Genomic DNA, 19,153 nt, shown 5'->3' on the forward strand with positions numbered 1-19,153 from the left:
GGTTTTACGCGTGGTTTTACCCAGCTGGGCAGCCGAGCTCCACCTCAGCCGCTCTCTCGCTCCCCCTCCTCAAAGCGGAGAAAATACGATGCAAAGGGCTCGAGAGGTGAGATAAGGATGGGGAGATCACTCAACAGTTATCACGGGTAAAACAGACTCAGCAAAGGGAGATTAATAAAAGTTATTACCTATTACTGAGATGGAGCTGTGAGAAACAACAACAAAAAAGAAAGACACCTTCCCCTCAAGCAGCGCAGGGCGAGGGGGGCTGCGGTCAGTCCCTGACGCTTCGTCCCCGCCGCTCCTCCTCGGTCCCTCTCTGCCCCTGCTCCCCGCGGGGTCCCTCCCACGGGATGCCGTCCTTCCCGAGCTGAGCCTGCGGGGGCTGCCCACAGGCAGCAGCTCCTCAAGAACTGCTCCCACACGGCTCCGTCCCACGGGGTCCATCCCCCAGGAGCAAACTGCTCCAGCACGGGGCCCCCACGGGCGGCAGCTCCCCCCAGACCCCCTGCTCCTGCGGGGGCTCCTCTCCACGGGCTGCAGCTCTGGCCCGGGGCCTGGTCCTGCGGGGGCTCTCCACGGGCCGCAGCCTCCTCCAGGCCACATCCACCTGCTCCACCGGGGGCTCCTCCACGGGCTGCAGCGTGGAGATCTGCTCCGTGTGGGACCCGTGGGCTGCAGGGGGACAGCCTGCTCCACCAGGGGCCTCTCCACAGGCCGCAGGGGAACTGCTGCTGTGAGCCTGGAGCACCTCCTGCCTCCTGCTGCACTGACCTGGGGGCTGCAGGGCTGGCTCTCACTCCTCTCTCCCAGCTGCCGTTGCACAGCATTTTTTTTTCGTTTTGTTTTTTTTTTTTCTTCCCCTTTCTTAACTCTGCTCTGTTGGAAGAACAAACGACGTTGCTTATCAGCTTGGCTCCAGCCAGTGGCGGGTACAGAGCTGGCTCAAACTGGCCCTTATCTACCACGGGGCAGCTTCTTGATTCTTCTCACAAAGGCCACCCCTGCAACCCCTCGCTGGTAGCCTTGCCGCACAAACCCGACAGAGGAAGGCACGGTGCTGCCCTCGCACTTAGTGAGAGACCCCGAGAGCAGCAGAGGCGCCCGCTCAGCTCCTCCCGCACAACCTCCGCGCCCCGGCACCCCCCACTCGTGCTCGGTCCCCCAGCGAGGCAGCGGGCACGGGGCAGCGGGGCGGGGGCGCTGCGGGTCGTCGGGGGCCTGCGGGATCCTCTGCGGCGGCTGCTGCGCCGCCCCCCGCAGCAGCTCCAGGTCCCGGGCGCTTCCCCAGCCCTGACAGACGAGCTCGCGAAAATCCTTTGCCGAGACAACAAACTACTTCTGCACATCTCTGTCTTTGGCACCGCAGAACGAGGGGAGAGCGCGAACGCAGTCCCCCACTACCACAAATTATGCAGTCGAGTTTCCCGCATTTGGGGAAATCGCAGGGGTCAGCACACCCGGAGTGCAGGGGATGAGCCTCGCCCTGGGAAAACCACCTGCCTGATCATGGTGTCTCCCCTGCCAGGTAAGTATGCCTCCCGCTCCCCGACGCCGCGGCCCCACGCGCGCGCACGCACACCCACCACACGGACACGCGCCCCGCAACGCCCGCCGCGGACGCGCCCGCCCCGCCCCGCCCGGCCCCGCCCGGCGCCCACGTCCCGCGCCCGCCGCGCGCCCACGCGGGGCCACGCGCGGCGCCGTGTGGTGTGGGTTTTGTCCCGGTATGCCGCGCGGCGCCGATCTGCATGGGCACGCCCCCCTGATCTGCATGGGCACGCCCCCTGATCTGCATGGGCACGCCCCCCTGATCTGCATGGGGCACGCCCCCTGATCTGCATGGGCACGCCCCTTGATCTGCATGGACACGCCCCCTGATCTGCATGGGCACGCCCCCTGATCTGCATGGGACACGCCCCCCTGATCTGCATGGGCACGCCCCCTGATCTGCATGGACACGCCCCCTGATCTGCATGGACACGCCCCCTGATCTGCATGGACACGCCCCCTGATCTGCATGGACACGCCCCCCTGATCTGCATGGGCACGCCTCCTGATCTGCATGGCCACGCCCCCGCGCACGCAGGCCACGCCCGTCGGGCTCCGGTTCCCCACGGCGCTGCCCGCGCCGCCCGCCCGCCCCTGCCCGGGCTCGCCGTTACCGGAGCGGGGCAGAGCGAGCGCTGCCGAGGGGGTGCCGAGCCGGGGCCCGCACCGAGCCGAGGACGTGCCGTGCGCAGCGGGAGCTCTGTCGGGGGATCGCGGCTGGCCGAGCCCCTGTGCACGACCCTGATAGAGTGAAAACAGGGTTGAGATAGAGATACTTTAACAAGGAAAGAAAAAATAATACTAACAATAGTAATAATACAAATAAGTGAAGGACAAAAGAACTGCTCACCACCAGCTGACTGATGCCCAGCTTACACAGCCAGCAGCTCTTCAAGGATGTTTTCCTTAGAGCACAAGAACTCCCCGTCCCCGGGGAAAATGCAGGCAGGGAGAGCAGACACCCGGGATGGCTGAGCAGCAACCTGCTGGGCAGACTGAGGTGCGAGAAGGAAATGCACGGGCAGGGGAAGCAGGGACGTGTGGCCAGCGATGAGTACAGGGATGCTGTCCAGATGTGCAGGGATGGGAGCAGGAAAGTCAAGGCACGGATGGAACTGAGCTTGGCAAGGGACACAAAAAAAAAACAAAACAAAACCCAGAAGGGATTCTGTAGGTACACTGGCCAGCAAAGAGAGGCCAAGGAGAGCGTACCCCCTGCTGATAAAGGGCAGAGGAGAGAACTGGTAACGAGAGACATGGAGAAGGCTGAGGTACTCAACAACTTCTTTGCCTCAGCCTTCACCGCCAGTCAGGCCTCACACGTCTCTGTTTCCCTGAACCCGAAGATGAGGGCTGGGGGAGCCGAGTCCCTCCCGCTGTAAGCGAAGAGCAGGTTGGAGACCACCTGATGAAGCTGAACGAGTACAAGTCTGTGGGGCCCGATGCCGTGCCTCCCAGGGTCCCCAGGGAACTGGCTGATGGAGTTGCCGAGCCTCTCTCTAGCCCATTTGAAAAGTCCTGGCAGTCAGGTGGAGTCCCTGGCGACTGGAAAAAAGGAAACATCGCTCCCACTTTTAAAAAAGGGTTGATGGAAGACCTGGGGAACTAGAGACCGGTGAGCCTCACCTCTGTGCCTGGGAAGATCACGGAACAGATCCTCCTGGAAGCAATGTTAATGCACATGCAAGACCAGGAGGTGATGTGGGACAGCCACCACGGCTTCACCGAGGGCAAATTGTGCCTGACCGATCTGGTGGCCCTCTGTGATGGAGCGACTGCATCAACTGACAAGGGAAGACCGATGGATGTCATCTACCTGGACTTCTGTAAGGCCTTTGACACGGTCCCACACGACATCCTGATCTCCAAACTGGAAAGAGATGGGTTTGGAGGGTGGACCATTCAGTGGGTAAGGAATTGGCTTGAAGGCCGCACCTAGAGAGTGGTGGCCAACGGCTCCATGGCCAGGTGGAGACTGGTGATGAGCGGTGTCCCTCAGGGGTCTGTCCTGGGACCAGCACGGGGGTTGGAACCAGATGATCTTTAAGGTCCGTTTCACCCTGAGCCATTCTATAATTCTGAGACTCATTGGCAGCCCCCGGCCAGCTCCCTGATTTATCGTTCAGCAGGACGCCCTCTGGGACGGGACATCCCTTTGGGGTCCCTGGGCTTCCCTGGCCGTGTCCCCTCCCGGCTCCTTGCGCACCGCGGGCTCCTCGCTGGGAGGGCTGCGTGAGGAAAGTGCGGGCTCTGCACAAGCGCCGCTCTGCGACGGCCGGCACGTCGGGGTGCTACCGGCAGGGTTTTCCTCCTAAACCCAGAGCACGGCTCCGCACCAGCCGCTGGGAAGAAAATTAACTGCCCCAGCCGAAGCCAGGACAGCCCCGCGCGGCGCCGCCCCTCGCTGCCGCCCCGCACTGCCCCGCTCTGCAGCAGCGCCGGGACAAGGCCAGGGCGGCCGAGGGCGCGCAGCCCCCGACCCCCGGCATCGCGGGAGGCCGTCGCTGCCCCGCGGGCGATCCCTGCGGCGGCCCGCTCCTCCCGGCCCTGGCCCAGATGCCGCTGGGCTGCGGGGAGCCGCGGGCCGGGCACCTCACGGGCCCCGGGGCGCCACACGCCCCAGCGCCGTGCTGCGGCAGATCACGGGGGCGGGTCCTGGATGGTCGGGGGCGTGCCCACGCAGATCAGGGGGCGTGCCCATGCAGATCAGGGGGGCGTGCCCATGCAGATCAGGGGGCGTGCCCATGCAGATCAGGGGGCGTGCCCATGCAGATCGGCGCCGCGCGGCATACCGGGACAAAACCCACGCCACACGGCGCCGCGCGTGGCCCCGCGTGGGCGCGCGGCGGGCGCGGGACGTGGGCGCCGGGCGGGGCCGGGCGGGGCGGGGCGGGCGCGTCCGCGGCGGGCGTTGCGGGGCGCGTGTCCGTGTGGTGGGTGTGCGTGCGCGCGCGTGGGGCCGCGGCGTCGGGGAGCGGGAGGCATACTTACCTGGCAGGGGAGACACCATGATCAGGCAGGTGGTTTTCCCAGGGCGAGGCTCATCCCCTGCACTCCGGGTGTGCTGACCCCTGCGATTTCCCCAAATGCGGGAAACTCGACTGCATAATTTGTGGTAGTGGGGGACTGCGTTCGCGCTCTCCCCTGGCTCTGCAGTGTGAAAGACAGACCAGGTTTTCGTGTGTTTCTTCTCTAAATTTTCTTTCTGTGGTTTCATTAAACTTACGTGATGTTTTTAAGAGAGTTCTTGTTCTATGCGTTCTGTTGTTTTGCGCCTCCATCCCCGTACATGGTGCTGGTCCCTGCCTTCGGAGGCCTCGCTCCGTTTTCCACCGGCGGTCCCGGGGCCGTGTCCGCCTCCCCTCGGCGGGCCCCGCGCCGCTTCCCCACTCGTGACCGCTCCCTCCCGGCGGCGCGGCCCAAGCGGGCGGTCCCGGCCGGGGGAGGCGCCGCGCGGAGCCGCCTCCCCTCCTTCCCGCCTCGCGTTTCCGCGCAGGCCCCGGGCCTTCTGCGCCCTCCGTGCCCCGCGGGCGCCCCCGGCCGCCAGGTGCTCCAGGTGCAGCGGCGCCGCCCCGCCGCCGGGGGCCGTCCCGCCCCGGCCCGTCCCGCCCCGGCCCCGCCCCGGATCCTCCGCGCCGCCGCCGCCGCCGCGCTGCACGCGCCTGGCTCGGTGCCGCCGCGGCCGCCGGAGCGCACGTGGAGCCGCCATGGGCTGCCTGGTGCTGCAGGACGGGTCGGTGCTGCGCGGCCGCGCCTTCGGGGCCGCCGCCGCCGCCGCCGGGGAAGTCGGTGAGTGCGGCCGGGCCGGGGCCGCGCTCCGCTCCCCTCGCGGCGGGGGCTGCCCAGCCCGGGAGCGGGGCCGGTGGGCGCCCGGGGGGTCCCGTCCCGTCCCATCCCGCCCCGCTCCCGCCTCCCCCGGCGGCGGCGGCCCCGGCCGAGGGGCGCCGGGGCCGGGCCGGGGCTCGCGGGACGTGGGGGCACGCGGGGGGGCGCGGCGCGGTGCCGCGGGGGGGGGGGCCAGGGCCGGCCGGGACCCGCCGCCACGGCTCGGGCTCCGCTGTCCCCGCAGTGTTCCAGACCGGCGTGGTGGGCTACCCCGAGGCGCTGACCGACCCCTCGTACCGGGCCCAGATCCTGGTGCTCACCTACCCGCTCGTCGGCAACTACGGCGTGCCCCGCGACGAGGCCGACCCCTTCGGGCTGAGCCGGGTGAGGGCACGGCCGCCTCCCGGGGCGCTGCCAGCGCCGCTGCCAAACTTCGCCGCCCGCGGGCACGCGTTGGGGCGCGGCGGCACGTGGCGGGCGGAGGTTGTGCTGCGATGCCGCGGGCACCCAGCGCCGGGCAGGGAGCGGGACCGGGAGCTGCAGCACCCCTGTGCTCCGGGACCGAGGCGCTGCGGGGCTGGGTGCCGCTTCTTGGGGTGACTCCGGGTGCGGGGCGTTGGTCTCTACCCCTGGGGCCGGGGGGCAGAGCAGCTCAAGGCCCCCGGGCCCCTCCCAGCCACTCGGCCGCCCCTGCCCCCAGGACAGAGTCCAGGCCCCGCTGCGGCAGCTCCGTGTCCACCTCAGGCCCCGCTGCGCTGCCCCTGGGCCCCCTCCTGTGCTGCTGGGTCAGGCGTCCCCAGCCTCACTCACGCTGCTGGCAGTTCTTGCCGTGCTGGGGACGCGTGGGTCCGTCCCTGCTGTGGCTCTGTTAGGCTCTGCTCCCGGGGTCCAAAGCCCCCATCCCGCAGGGTGGGATGCGCTGGCTTGTTTGGGGCTGGGGCTGGTGGTGCTGTCCCACACCACATCTGCCCTGTGCTGAGGGGCCCCACGGCTGTGTTGGCCTCCAGGCCCGGGGCTGTGGTCCAGCAGCACTTGCCACACCAAGCTTCGACCTTACTGGTCTGGGTGTGGGGCGAGACAGGGATGACGCCAGCCCTGCCAGGGTGTTCTGGCCACGTGGCCAGGGCTGGGGGGCCCTATCCCTTAGGGCTTCCACAGCCCTGGGCTGTAGCTGTCCCACGGTGCCCCATGAGATGGCCAGGCTGGGCACCCACGGGGTGCGGGGGACCTCTCGTGGGCTGATGGCCATGATCCCGGCCATGCTCACACTCTGCTCCTGCAGTGGTTCGAGTCCAGCAAGATCCATGTGGCTGCCTTGGTGGTGGGCGAGTGCTCGGAGACCCCTAGCCACTGGAGCGCGTCCCGCTCCCTCGACCAGTGGCTCAAGGAGCAGAACATCCCTGGTCTGGCAGGTGGGGCTGGGGGCTGCAGGGTCGGGTGCAGGGGTAGGGGTGGAGCTGGGGCGCGCCTAGGGTGCTGGGGCAGTGAGTTTGGGACCAGACCTGCCTCTGCATTGGGATTTGCTCCCCAGGGCTCCACCCAGGGTTGGGGTGGTGAAGATGCTGGAGAATGGGGTCCTGCCTGGGGTGGGATGGGGCCGCACAGCCGTATCTCATGGCCCTTCTGCAGGGGTGGATACTCGGGCCCTAACAAAGAAGATCCGTGAGAAGGGGACGCTGCTGGGGAAGCTGGTGCCAGATGAGACCCTCGAGACGAGTCTCCCCTTTGAGGACCCCAACAAGCGGCATCTCGTGCAGGAGGTGTCACTGAAGGTATGGCCAGGGGCACAGGTGTGAATGGTCGGGGGGATCTGGGTGCCTGGTGCTGAGCTGGGGCTGCAGGGCTCCTTGCAGCAGAGGGCCAGCCCCAGGCTGGGAGGGGGCCTGGGGCGATCGTCTGGTCCCCGCACTCACCTTCCCTGCAGACACCCCGTGTGTTCAACCCGGGCGGATCCCTGCGGATCACCGCAGTCGACTGCGGCCTCAAGTACAACCAGGTCCGGTGCCTGTGCGAGCGGGGGGCGGCCGTCACCGTGGTTCCCTGGGACCATCCCCTGGACACCGCAGGTGGGGTGGGCCCGGCCAGGGGCTCCCAGGGCCCTGCAAAGGGGAGGGTGGGATCTGGAGCAGGGGTTGTCTCCTTAGCTGGTGCCGGGGGCCTTGGGGAACCACATCCTGCCCCATGACAGGGAGTTTGGGCACCTCAGCATCATCATACCCTGAGGTCATGGGGGACAGTGGTTCTGGGGGGGGCCCGCGATGGGATCCTGCAGGAGACATAGTGAGATGTGGGGCTGGGGCATCATGATTGTGAGTGGGATGGTGGTCTGTGGGTTCGGGATACCTCTGTGCAACTCTCTTTGGGAGTTGGTGAGGTTGTGCACTTGGGCTGCATCTCTGTTGGGCTGCTGGGTAGGGCTTGGGGCGATCCCTCTGTGACCCACAGGGGTTGGTGTCCCCTCTGTGACTCTGCTTCTGTCTGGGCACAGACTTCGATGGGCTCTTCATCAGCAACGGCCCCGGGGACCCGCAGCTCTGCCAGCAGACAGTGGCCAGCCTGCGCAGCGTGCTGGGGGCCCCCCAGCCCAAGCCCGTCTTTGGGGTCTGCCTGGGGCACCAGCTGATCGCCTTGGCCATTGGCGCCCGCACCTACAAGATGAAGTGAGAGGGGTCTGGGGGTGGGCAGGCAGCCCGCGCAGGGTCCTGGCTGCCTGGGGGTGCCTGACACCCCGTGTCCCCGCTCCAGGTACGGGAACCGTGGGCACAACCAGCCCTGCCTGCACGAGGACACGCGGCGCTGCTTCATCACGGCGCAGAACCACGGCTTCGCGGTGGAGGCAGGCAGCCTGCCGCCCGGCTGGGCCCCGCTCTTCACCAACGCCAACGACCGCTCCAACGAGGGCCTCGTGCACGAGCACAAGCCCTTCTTCAGGTGGGCGCGGGGTGGCAGCGGGGGATGGCCCCTGTGTGGGGCTGGGGTGCAGGTGCCTGACCTCCCCCCTGCAGTGTCCAGTTCCACCCGGAGCACCGTGCCGGCCCCACAGACCTGGAGGGACTCTTTGATGTCTTCGTGGAGGCAGCGCGGGACCTGCAGCAGGGGGATGGCAGTGCCAAAACAGGTGGGCGTGGGGCACGAGGGTGCTGCCGAGCCCCCTGCGCCTGGGGCCGCGCTGCACGAGGGGTGCTGTGCTGGGGGCTGTGGGGCAGAGGTGGATGCTAGGACTGGGGCTGTGTGTGGGGTCCGAGGTTGGGGCCCAGGGGCAGAGGGGCTGCGGGCCATGGCTGTGGTGTGCGGGGCCGTGGGGCTGGGGCTGTGCCTGGGGGCTCACGGCACCCCCCGTCCCGTCCCCTGCAGTGCGGCAGCGCCTGCAGGACTGGCTGGCGTTCAGCGAGGCGCCAGCCGCGGGGCAGGAGCCGGCCCGGCCCCGCAAGGTGCTGATCCTGGGCTCCGGAGGCCTCTCCATCGGGCAGGCGGGCGAGTTTGACTACTCAGGGTCGCAGGTGAGTGCCCCGGGGATGGGGTGGGCACGGGGCGGCGGGCCCAGGCCGTGAGCTGTGAGCCTGCCGCTCCCCCAGGCCATCAAAGCGCTGAAGGAGGAGAACATCCAGACGGTGCTGATCAACCCCAACATCGCCACGGTGCAGACCTCCAAGGGGCTGGCAGACAAGGTGTACTTCCTGCCCATCACCCCCGAGTACGTCACCCAGGTGAGCATCGCGGGGCTGGGGGGCATGGGGACGGGGAGCTGGGGGTCTGCCGGGGGCTGCCTGGGGGTCTCTGGGTGGTGGAGCGCTGCCTGGGGGGCAGCAGGGCAATGGAGCTGGAGGGTGCAGCCCCGCTGAATGCGCACTGCACCCCCCAGGTGATCCGGAATGAGCGCCCCGATGGGGTGCTGCTGACTTTCGGGGGGCAGACGGCCCTCAACTGCGGCGTGGAGCTCACCAAGGCTGGGGTGCTGGAGCGGTACCGCGTGCGGGTGCTGGGCACCCCCGTCGCCTCCATCGAGATGACGGAGGATCGCAAAGTCTTCGTAGAAAAGATGGAGGAGATCGGGGAGCACGTGGCACCCAGCGAGGCCGCTGCCTCCCTGGAGCAGGTCTGGGGGCGTGCTGGGGGCAGTCACGGGGAAGGATGGAGCCGGGGGGGCAGGATGGGGGTCAGCCCCGGGCAGGGTGCTGACCCCTGGCATTGATCTCACTACCCTCCCCAGGCGCAGGCAGCGGCCGAGCGGCTCGGGTACCCGGTGCTGGTGCGCTCCGCGTATGCCCTCGGGGGCCTGGGCTCCGGCTTCGCCAACAGCCGGGAGGAGCTGGTGGCACTGGTGAGCCAGGCCTTCACCCACACCTCCCAGGTCCTGGTGGACAAGTCCCTGAAGGGCTGGAAGGAGATTGAGTACGAGGTGGTGCGGGACGCCTACAACAACTGCGTCACGGTATGAGACGGGGCCGGGGAGCCCCCTGCCCCCGGGGGGGTTGTGGAGGGGTGGGTGCTGCAGGGCACGGGGGCAGGGGCTCCCTGCTGCGCCCCGGCCCCGGGGGGCTCCCGGCCCCTTTCCTGATGTCGGCACAGCTGCTGCCCAGCAGGACGGGTGCCCTGCTGTGCTCTGGGGCCGGCAGCACGGCGGTGTCGCAGGGGCTGGTGTTCAAGTCCTGGCTGTGTGGGGAGCCCCCCGTGGTCCCCGGGGGATGGGGGTCAGGTGGGACCGTTCTGGGGCGCGGCGGAGCAGTGGGGTGGGAGCACAAATGGGGCCACCCGCATTGACCCCCTGCTGCCAGGTGTGCAACATGGAGAACCTGGACCCGCTGGGGATCCACACGGGCGAGTCCATCGTGGTGGCGCCCAGTCAGACCCTCAACGACACCGAGTACTTCATGCTGCGGCGCACGGCCGTGAAGGTGGTGCAGCACCTGGGCATCGTGGGCGAGTGCAACATCCAGTTTGCCCTGAACCCCGAGTCGGAGCAGGTGAGCGCAGCCCCCCTGCGTGCCCCGTCCCCGAGCCCACCGGGACAGCCGTGGGGGAGCCCAGCTTGGGGTCCTGCCCGCGCCGTGCCACGGGGCTGAGCCTCACCTTGCTGCCCTTGGGCCCCGCCGTGTCGGCCACTTGCCTGGCTCCCTGCCGGTCTTCTCCCGGTGCTGTGTGGTCCTTGGGCGGTCTCTGCCCCGTGGCAGTCGCTGCCCTCCCATCTGAGCTCCGTGGTCTCCCATCCCAGCTGAGCTGCGGGTGGGGGGGCTGCGAGGGGCCCGTCCCGCACTCAGCCCCCCTGCCTGCTCCTTGCAGTACTACATCATCGAGGTGAACGCCCGGCTGTCCCGCAGCTCTGCCCTGGCCAGCAAGGCCACCGGCTACCCCCTGGCTTACGTGGCTGCCAAGCTGGCCCTGGGCATCCCCCTGCCCGTCCTCAGGTAATGGCATCGCCGCTGGGGGCCGGGGACAGACCTCGGATGTCCCGAGGGCCCTGCCTGCAGGCCCCTGACACTGTCCCGTCCCCTCCTGTCCCCAGGAACTCGGTCACAAACTCCACCACTGCCAACTTCGAGCCCAGCCTGGACTACTGCGTGGTGAAGATCCCGCGCTGGGACCTCAGCAAATTCCTGCGCGTCAGCACCAAGATCGGCAGCTCCATGAAGAGCGTGGGTGAGCACGGCGGGGCCGGCAGCGCGGGGCGGTGCGTGTGGGTCCAGGCTGCTCACGGCTCCCTCCGCAGGGGAGGTGATGGCCATCGGCAGGAACTTTGAGGAGGCTTTCCAGAAGGCGCTGAGGATGGTGGATGAGAACTGCGTGGGCTTTGACCACACTGTGAAACCAGCCTCGGATGTGGTGAGTGCTGGGGTCAACGGGGTGCAAAGGGTGGTGGGTCGGTCGGGGGGGCTGCGCTGCCAGCCAGGCCCCCCCAGCCCCACTCACCCCTAAATCCTGCCAGGAGCTGGAGACGCCCACGGACAAGCGGATCTTTGTGCTGGCTGCGGCGCTGCGGGCTGGCTACTCCATCGAGCGCCTCTACGAGCTGACCAAGATCGACCGCTGGTTCCTGCACAAGATGAAGAACATCACGGACCACGCGGTGCTGCTGGAGGCGTACCGCGAGGAGCAGAGCACCATGCCGCCCGCTGTGCTCCAGCGCGCCAAGCAGCTGGGCTTCTCCGACAAGCAGGTGGCCTTGGCGGTGCTCAGGTGAGGTGCTCAGGGGGCGGCCCCCGGCTCTGCTGCTGGTGCCGGTCTGCGGCCTGGCTCTCACCCTGCCCCTTGCAGCACCGAGCTGGCCGTACGCAAGATGCGGCACGACCTGAAGATCCTGCCGGTGGTGAAGCAGATCGATACCGTGGCGGCCGAGTGGCCGGCCCAAACCAACTACCTGTACCTGACCTACAACGGCACCGAGCACGACCTGGCCTTCCGCGAGCCCCACGTCATGGTCATCGGCTCCGGCGTCTACCGCATCGGCAGCAGCGTTGAGTTCGACTGGTGTGCCGTGGGCTGCATCCAGGAGCTCCGCAAGGTTGGCTGGGCCCCAGCGCCCCACGGGCCCGGTGGTGCGGGCGTCTCTGGGCAGGTGGTGGGAAACGTGGTCAGAGGATGGGGCTGGGGGTGCCCTCGGCTTCACCTCGTCTGTCTACCCCGGCAGATGGGTTTCAAGACGATCATGGTGAACTACAACCCCGAGACAGTGAGCACTGACTACGACATGTGCGACCGCCTCTACTTTGACGAGATCTCCTTTGAGGTGAGCGGGCTGGGGCCCTGCCCGCTGTGGGGCTGGAGTGGGGGTGTCCCGGGCCCTGCCCTCTGCGGGGCCAGTGGGGATGGGGGGGGCCACCGCGACCCCTTCCCAGCCAGCCCCCTGCCCCACGTGCAGGTGGTGATGGACATCTACGAGCTGGAGAACCCCGAGGGCGTGATCCTGTCCATGGGGGGTCAGCTGCCCAACAACATCGCCATGGCCCTGCACCGGCAGCAGTGCCGCATCCTGGGCACCTCCCCGGAGGCCATTGACTCAGCCGAGAACCGCTTCAAGTTCTCCCGCCTGCTCGACACCATCGGCATCAGCCAGCCCCTCTGGAAGGAGCTCTCTGACATGGAGGTGGGGGCGGTGGGGGTGACGGGCTGCCCGAGGGCACAGGCCCTGGGCACGCTGGCTGAGGGTGCCTGCCTGTCCCGCAGTCGGCCAAGCACTTCTGCGGCAAGGTGGGCTACCCCTGCGTCGTGCGGCCCTCCTACGTGCTGAGCGGCGCGGCCATGAACGTGGCCTACTCGGACAGTGACCTGGAGAAGTTCCTGAGCAACGCGGTGGCCGTGTCCAAGGAGCAGCCCGTTGTCATCTCCAAGTTCATCCAGGAGGCCAAGGTTGGCCAGGGCTCCTGCAGCCTAGGGGTGGCTGCTGCGCCTCCAGAGCTAGGTCCTTCCTCGGCACCTTGCCGGGCGGTGACCGTGTGCCTGCTCGCAGGAGATTGACGTGGACGCGGTGGCCTGCGACGGTGTGGTGGTGGCCATCGCCATCTCGGAGCATGTGGAGAATGCCGGGGTGCATTCAGGCGATGCCACTCTGGTGACGCCCCCTCAGGACATCACCCCCAAGACACTGGAGCGCATCAAGGCAATCGTCCATGCCATCGGGCAGGAGCTGCAGGTCACCGGGCCCTTCAACCTGCAGCTCATCGCCAAGGTACCTCCGACGGGGAGGACGGGGCCGTGCCGGGGAGGGGTGCCGCGAGGACCCCTGCGGCCCCAGGACGCCCCTCACACCTGTCCCCTCTCCGCAGGACGACCAGCTGAAGGTGATCGAGTGCAACGTGCGCGTGTCCCGCTCCTTTCCCTTCGTCTCCAAGACCCTGGGGGTGGACCTGGTGGCTCTGGCCAGCCAGGTGATCATGGGCGAGGACGTGGAGCCTGTGGGGCTCATGACAGGCACGGGCATCGTTGGCGTCAAGGTGAGTGGGGACTGGGGCCGGGGCTGGGGGCCGCGTGCGGGCGGTCCCTGAGCCCTGCTGCCCCCAGGTGCCCCAGTTCTCCTTCTCACGCCTGGCGGGTGCGGACGTGGTGCTGGGCGTGGAGATGACAAGCACGGGCGAGGTGGCCTGCTTCGGGGAGAACCGCTGCGAGGCCTACCTGAAGGCCATGCTCAGCACCGGCTTCAAGATCCCCAAGAAGAACATCCTGCTGACCATCGGCAGCTACAAGGTGTGTGGGGCCGGGGCTGCGGGGCTGGGGCTGGCGGGGCCTGGTCCCCCCCCCAGTGCCCTGACCAGCTGCGGTGGTGCTGCAGAACAAGAGCGAGCTGCTGCCCACGGTACAGACCCTGGAGAGCCTCGGCTACAACCTGTACGCCAGCCTCGGCACGGCCGACTTCTACACTGAGCACGGCATCAAGGTGGGGGCTCGGGGCCCGGTGGGGGGGCTGGGGGCGGCGCAGGGCTGTGACAGGGTGCTGCGGGCAGGTGATGGCGGTGGACTGGCACTTCGAGGAGACAGACGGCAGCGAGGCCGGCGCCCGTGAGACCCAACGCAGCATCCTGGACTACCTGGCTGAGAACCACTTTGAGATGGTCATCAACCTCTCCATGCGCAACTCGGGGGGACGGCGTCTTTCCTCCTTTGTCACCAAGGGGTACCGCACCCGGCGCCTGGCCGTCGACTACTCGGTGCCGCTGATCATCGACATCAAGTGCACCAAGCTCTTTGTGGAGGTGGGACTGGGCACGAGCTGGGGACGGGTGAGGCAGGGGGGTGCCGGGGGTGCTGCAGGGTTGGCGACGTACATGGGCTCTGCTACGGGCGGGAGGGCGGCTTCTGGGCTGGGGCTCGAGTAGGTGCCCTCGTCCTGGCCCTGTTTGAGCCTTGTCCACGCACACCCCTGGAGGACACATCTAACCTGGCAGCTGCTGCTCCCACAGGCACTGGGCCAGATCGGGGCCGCCCCCCCGCTCAAGATGCACGTGGACTGCATGACGTCCCAGAAACTCATCCGCCTGCCGGGTAGGTGGGGCTGGGGGCTCTGGGGGCAGCACGGGGCCAGGGGAGTACCCGGGGCAGCCCTGGGGACAGGGGTGTTCCTGTCTGCTGCTGGCGTCCCCTGCATCGGCCGCGTCCCGGCGCACCAGCCCCTGCCCAGGGCCACTGCTGCTGATGCTGCCCCGCTCCCCAGGGCTGATCGACGTCCACGTGCACCTCCGTGAGCCGGGCGGCACCCACAAGGAGGACTTTGCCTCGGGCACAGCAGCTGCCTTGGCCGGGGGCGTCACTATGGTGTGTGCCATGCCCAACACCAGCCCTGCCATCACCGATGCCACCTCCTTTGCCCTGGCGCAGAAGGTAAGGAGATGGCACTGCTGCGGCCCCCACCGCCCTCCCCTCGCCGTGCGCTGCCGGGGCTGGCGGGGGGGGCAGCCCCTGCCCGGCACCAGCTACATCCCACTGCCCGCAGCTGGCTGAGGCTGGGGCGCGCTGCGACTTCGCCCTCTTCCTGGGTGCTTCCTCGGACAACGTCCGCTCGCTGGGACCCCTGGCCGGGGCGGCTGCTGGGCTCAAGCTGTACCTGAACGACACCTTCTCCAGCCTGCGGATGGATGACGTGTCGCTGTGGATGGAGGTGAGCAGCCGCAGCGGGGGCTGGCGGGGGCCTGGCGAGGGCCCCTGGTGCCCACCAGCCCCATCTCCCCCAGCACTTCGAGCAGTGGCCGCGGCACCTGCCCATCGTGGCCCACGCAGAGAGGCAGACGGTGGCTGCTGTCCTGATGGTGGCCCAGCTGCACCAGCGCCCCGTGCACATCTGCCATGTGGCCCGCCGGGAGGAGGTGAGCAGAGGGCCCCGGGGTCCCCTCAGAGCAGCCCTCGGTGCTGGGGCACGTGGCGCGGGGGGCCGCAGAGCTGCCCTCACCGTGGCTCCCCCAGATCCTCCTCATCAAGGCGGCCAAGCAGAAGGGGGTCCCGGTGACGTGCGAGGTGGCCCCGCACCACCTCTTCCTGTGCCGGGATGACCTGGGGCGCCTCGGGGCGGGCTGCGGGTCCGTGCGGCCGGCGCTGGGCACCCAGCAGGACGTGGAGGCGCTCTGGGAGAACATGGACACCATCGACTGCTTCGCCACGGACCACGGTTAGCCCTGAGGGACCGGGGACGTGGGGTGGGGGCGGCAGTGGGTCCTCGTGCGGCCAGGCATCGCAGCCCCGTCCCACGCTGACCGGCCCCATCTCGCAGCCCCGCACACGCTGGAGGAGAAGCAGGGGATGGAGCCACCCCCCGGCTACCCAGGCCTGGAGACCATGCTGCCGCTGCTGCTGACAGCCGTGTCCGAGGGGCGCCTCACCGTGGAGGACATTGTCCAGCGCCTCTACGAGAACCCCCGCAAGATCTTTGGGCTGCCGGCGCAGGAGGACACCTACGTGGAGGTGGGTCCCTGCCCCGCTGCCCGCCCCGGGCCTGGCCCCAGCACCTCTGACATGTTCTCCCGGCAGGTGGACCTGGAGCAGGAGTGGGTCATCCCCAAACGCACGGCCTTCTCCAAGGCCCGCTGGACGCCCTTCGAGGGCATGAAGGTGAAGGGGACGGTGCGAAGGGTGGTGCTGCGTGGGGAAGTCGCCTACATCGACGGGCAGGTGAGGCCCTCGCGCCGGTCCTCGGTGCTGCTCCCCTGCACCCGGGGGGGTCACCGAGCACCGGCCCCTCACCCGCTGTGGCTGCAGGTGCTGGTGCCCCCTGGCTACGGGCAGGACGTGAGGAAATGGCCCATGGGAGCCGTGCCCGTGCCACACATGGCCCCCGCCAAGGAGAGCGTGAAGGTAGGGTGCGCAGCAGGCTGGGAGGGCAGCCCCTGCCCTGCCCGGCCCTGGCTCCAGCTCGGCCTCTCCCCGCAGACCCCCGAGCGGCCCAGGCACGCAGGGGCGGGCGAGACGCTGCGCGGCCGAGCCTCCAGCCCCCGCCGGGCCGGCCCCGTGGGCGAGGGGCGCTTCCACCTCCCGCCCCGCATCCACCGCGCCTCCGACCCCGGGCTGCCAGGTGAGGGGAGCGGCGCGGCGGGCAGGGGGGCGGCGGGGCAGCGAGCGAGCCGCCGTGTTGGGGCCGGGGCCGCGGCCAGGTGCCCCGCTGATGCCTGCCCTTGTGTCCCGTTCAGCGTTCCGGAGGCTGGGAGCCACGCACCGCCCGGGCGCCCGAGGCACCGGTAATGTTGGGGGGGGACTCACTCAGACAATGAGACGCGGCCGCGCAAATGGCACTAACCGCAGCCGATGAGTGCATCCCCTCCCCCAGGTGCCGTGCCGGCCCCGGGCTGCCTGTGCCGCCCCAGCACGGCCCCGTCTCTCACCCCGTGGTGGGGCCGGGTCCCTGGGACGGGGCACGGCGGTGCCCGCCTGCTCCCCTCCTGCCCCGGCCCCAGCCCGCGCGGCACCTCGGGGACCCCACGCTTGCCAGTGTGATTGGGGCTGCGTCCGATTGGGGTCCGTGGGGGGCGCGTGTGGGGCGCAGCGCTGGGGTTTGGCCTCACATCTCAGGGCAGCCACCACCCTGGTGTCGGGCCCGTGGCGCCTTCACCCGGTGCTGCTGAGGACGGCAGTGAGGGTGCCAGGAGCACCACGCCGTGCTGGAAGCACCCCCGCAGAGCAGGGCAGGGCTGCTGCAGCCCGCCGCCCTCTAACGCTGCTGTTCCCCTCTCCCGCCCCAGCTGAGGACGCCCGAGAAAAGGCCGGCAGGAAGGCGGCGGAGGCAGGTGAGTGCTGTGGGGAAACCGGGGGGGTCGGGGACACTCGGCAGTGGGGGGCTGTGGAGGGTGCAGCGTGGGCTGACCGCTTGCTGCTGGTACCACAGATGCAGCTGCGATCCAGGACAGCCACGTGTACCCCCTGGGACCCTTCCCGCGCCAGGCGTCCCCCCAGGGTGCTCCCCACTTCCAGACCTCCCCGCTGCTGCACCCCCTCGTCGGGCAGCACATCCTCTCCGTCCGGCAGTTCTCCAAGGAGCAGGTGCCCAGGCTGGGGGCGGGTGCTGGTGCTGCGGGGCCGTGGGCACCTGCATGGGCGTGGGGGGGCTCAGTGCCACGGAGTGTGCCCTGCCCACCCCCGCTGAGCCCCGTCTCCTCGCAGATGTCGCATCTCTTCAACGTGGCGCACACCCTGCGCATGCTGGTGCAGAAGGAGCGGAGCCTGGACATCCTCAAGGTGAGCTGGGGGCAGGGTCGTGGGTGCCCCGTGCCCCCCCTGCCCCGCTCCCCTTGCTGACAGCGCGGCCCCGCAGGGCAAGGTGATGGCGTCCATGTTCTACGAGGCGAGCACCCGGACCAGCAGCTCCTTCGCGGCAGCCATGTGCCGCCTGGGCGGCTCTGTCGTGTCCTTCTCCGAGGCCACGTCCTCGGTGCAGAAGGGCGAGTCGCTGGCAGACTCGGTGCAGACCATGTGCTGCTACGCCGACGTGCTGGTGCTGCGGCACCCCCAGCCGGGCGCTGTTGAGGTGAGCGGGCCTGGGGGGGGGCTGCGGGGCCCTGTCCTGCCCCGATGGCCGGGGCTGTGCCCTGCTCTGTGGGGCAGGGCCGTGCCGTGTTCCCCGCTGGGTGCCGGGGCAGGTCCTCAGCCTTGCCTGTGCCCCAGCTGGCTGCCAAGCACTGCCGCAAGCCTGTGATCAACGCCGGGGACGGGGTGGGGGAGCACCCCACGCAGGCGCTGCTGGACATCTTCACCATCCGCGAGGAGCTGGGCACTGTCAACGGCATGACGGTGAGGTGCCGTGGGGCAGGGGGGGCGCGGGCCCGGGCCCGGGCCCTGCGGTGCCATGGGTCGTGCTGACCGCTCCCCGCAGATCACCATGGTGGGCGACCTGAAGCACGGGCGCACGGTGCACTCCCTGGCCCGCCTGCTCACCCAGTACCGCGTCAACCTGCGCTACGTGACGCCCCCCAGCCTCCGTATGCCGGCCGACATCACCGCCTTTGTGGCCTCCAAGGGCATCAAGCAGGTGAGGAAGGGGGGTGCGGTGGGGCCGGGGGTGTGCCCCCTCCCAGCCCTGCTGACAGCGCTGCCCCCAGGAGGAGTTCGGGAGCATCGAGGAGGCGCTGCCGGACACCGATGTGCTCTACATGACCCGCATCCAGAAGGAGCGCTTCGAGTCCGCCGAGGAGTACGAGGCTGTGAGTGTGGGGCCGGGGGGGCTGGGGGGGGCCGGGGCGCGGGGCTGGTGCTGAGGGCTGCCCCCGCAGTGCTTCGGGCAGTTCGTCCTGACGCCGCACAGCATGACCAGGGCCAAGGAGAAGATGGTGGTGATGCACCCGCTGCCGCGCGTCAACGAGATCAGGTGCGGCGGGGGGACAACGGGGGGGGCTCGGGGCTGGGGTCCCTCGGGGCTGGGGGTGTTGGGGTGGGGGGGCGGTGTCGGGCTCAGGCCACGGGGGCTCAGGGCTGGGGGAGGGGAGCAGGGGCTGGGGGGGGCCTGGGGACAGGGCTGGGGCGCTCCTGGGGCCGGGGGGGACCCGGGGGGGTCCCGGGGGGGTCCCGGGGATGAGGGGCTGGACCCGGGGGGGGTCTCGGGGGGCTCTCGGGGCCGGGGCTCTCGGGGCGGGCTCGGGCGGGCCGGGATCTGGGGGGGTGGGGGAGGGGCTCCGGGGGGAACGATCTTGGGGGCGCCGCCGGGCTCCCGGTCCGGCTCCCGGTGGTGACGTCACTTCCGCAGCGTGGAGGTGGACTCGGACCCGCGCGCCGCGTACTTCCGGCAGGCGGAGCAGGGGATGTACGTGCGCATGGCGCTGCTGGCCACCGTGCTGGGCCGCTACTGACGGCAATAAACCGCGCCCCCGGCTCC

At 69.3% G+C, this 19,153-nt stretch overlaps 1 protein-coding gene and 2 non-coding genes across 4 annotated transcripts; 2 read left to right on the top strand and 1 right to left on the bottom strand.

Annotated features, from left to right (window-relative positions):
• Positions 1 to 1,372: 1,372 nt before the first annotated feature.
• LOC125181290 (U1 spliceosomal RNA) lies at positions 1,373 to 1,536 on the bottom strand. Its single transcript, XR_010830898.1, has one exon. It is a non-coding gene; the product is annotated as a U1 spliceosomal RNA (small nuclear RNA).
• A 2,998-nt stretch (positions 1,537 to 4,534) lies between these two features.
• LOC136790611 (U1 spliceosomal RNA) lies at positions 4,535 to 4,698 on the top strand. The gene has a single exon (XR_010830899.1). It is a non-coding gene; the product is annotated as a U1 spliceosomal RNA (small nuclear RNA).
• A 376-nt stretch (positions 4,699 to 5,074) lies between these two features.
• CAD (carbamoyl-phosphate synthetase 2, aspartate transcarbamylase, and dihydroorotase) lies at positions 5,075 to 19,150 on the top strand. Of its 2 annotated transcripts, XM_066995248.1 has the most exons (45): positions 5,075 to 5,340; positions 5,621 to 5,760; positions 6,659 to 6,788; positions 7,006 to 7,148; positions 7,301 to 7,442; positions 7,865 to 8,036; positions 8,122 to 8,307; positions 8,382 to 8,494; positions 8,731 to 8,876; positions 8,952 to 9,083; positions 9,239 to 9,472; positions 9,587 to 9,808; positions 10,152 to 10,340; positions 10,657 to 10,781; positions 10,880 to 11,013; positions 11,084 to 11,196; positions 11,300 to 11,550; positions 11,629 to 11,875; positions 12,002 to 12,100; positions 12,233 to 12,457; positions 12,538 to 12,720; positions 12,821 to 13,039; positions 13,137 to 13,304; positions 13,372 to 13,554; positions 13,640 to 13,744; positions 13,812 to 14,060; positions 14,268 to 14,349; positions 14,519 to 14,685; positions 14,798 to 14,962; positions 15,036 to 15,167; positions 15,265 to 15,466; positions 15,569 to 15,759; positions 15,826 to 15,966; positions 16,054 to 16,149; positions 16,225 to 16,366; positions 16,482 to 16,529; positions 17,031 to 17,075; positions 17,174 to 17,328; positions 17,449 to 17,523; positions 17,600 to 17,812; positions 17,950 to 18,075; positions 18,158 to 18,313; positions 18,384 to 18,485; positions 18,555 to 18,649; positions 19,025 to 19,150. In XM_066995248.1, the coding sequence occupies exons 1-45, from the start codon at positions 5,259 to 5,261 to the stop codon at positions 19,125 to 19,127; spliced, it is 6,768 nt and encodes a 2,255-aa protein (XP_066851349.1). In that variant the 5' UTR covers positions 5,075 to 5,258; the 3' UTR covers positions 19,128 to 19,150. The 2 variants fall into 2 exon arrangements, with proteins under 2 accessions (XP_066851349.1, XP_066851350.1); XM_066995249.1 differs by lacking the exon at positions 16,482 to 16,529 and having other exon boundaries at positions 5,076 to 5,340.
• Positions 19,151 to 19,153: the final 3 nt, after the last annotated feature.

The sequence above is a fragment of the Anser cygnoides genome, chromosome 3, assembly GCF_040182565.1.
Source record: "Anser cygnoides isolate HZ-2024a breed goose chromosome 3, Taihu_goose_T2T_genome, whole genome shotgun sequence".
NCBI lineage: Eukaryota > Metazoa > Chordata > Aves > Anseriformes > Anatidae > Anser > Anser cygnoides.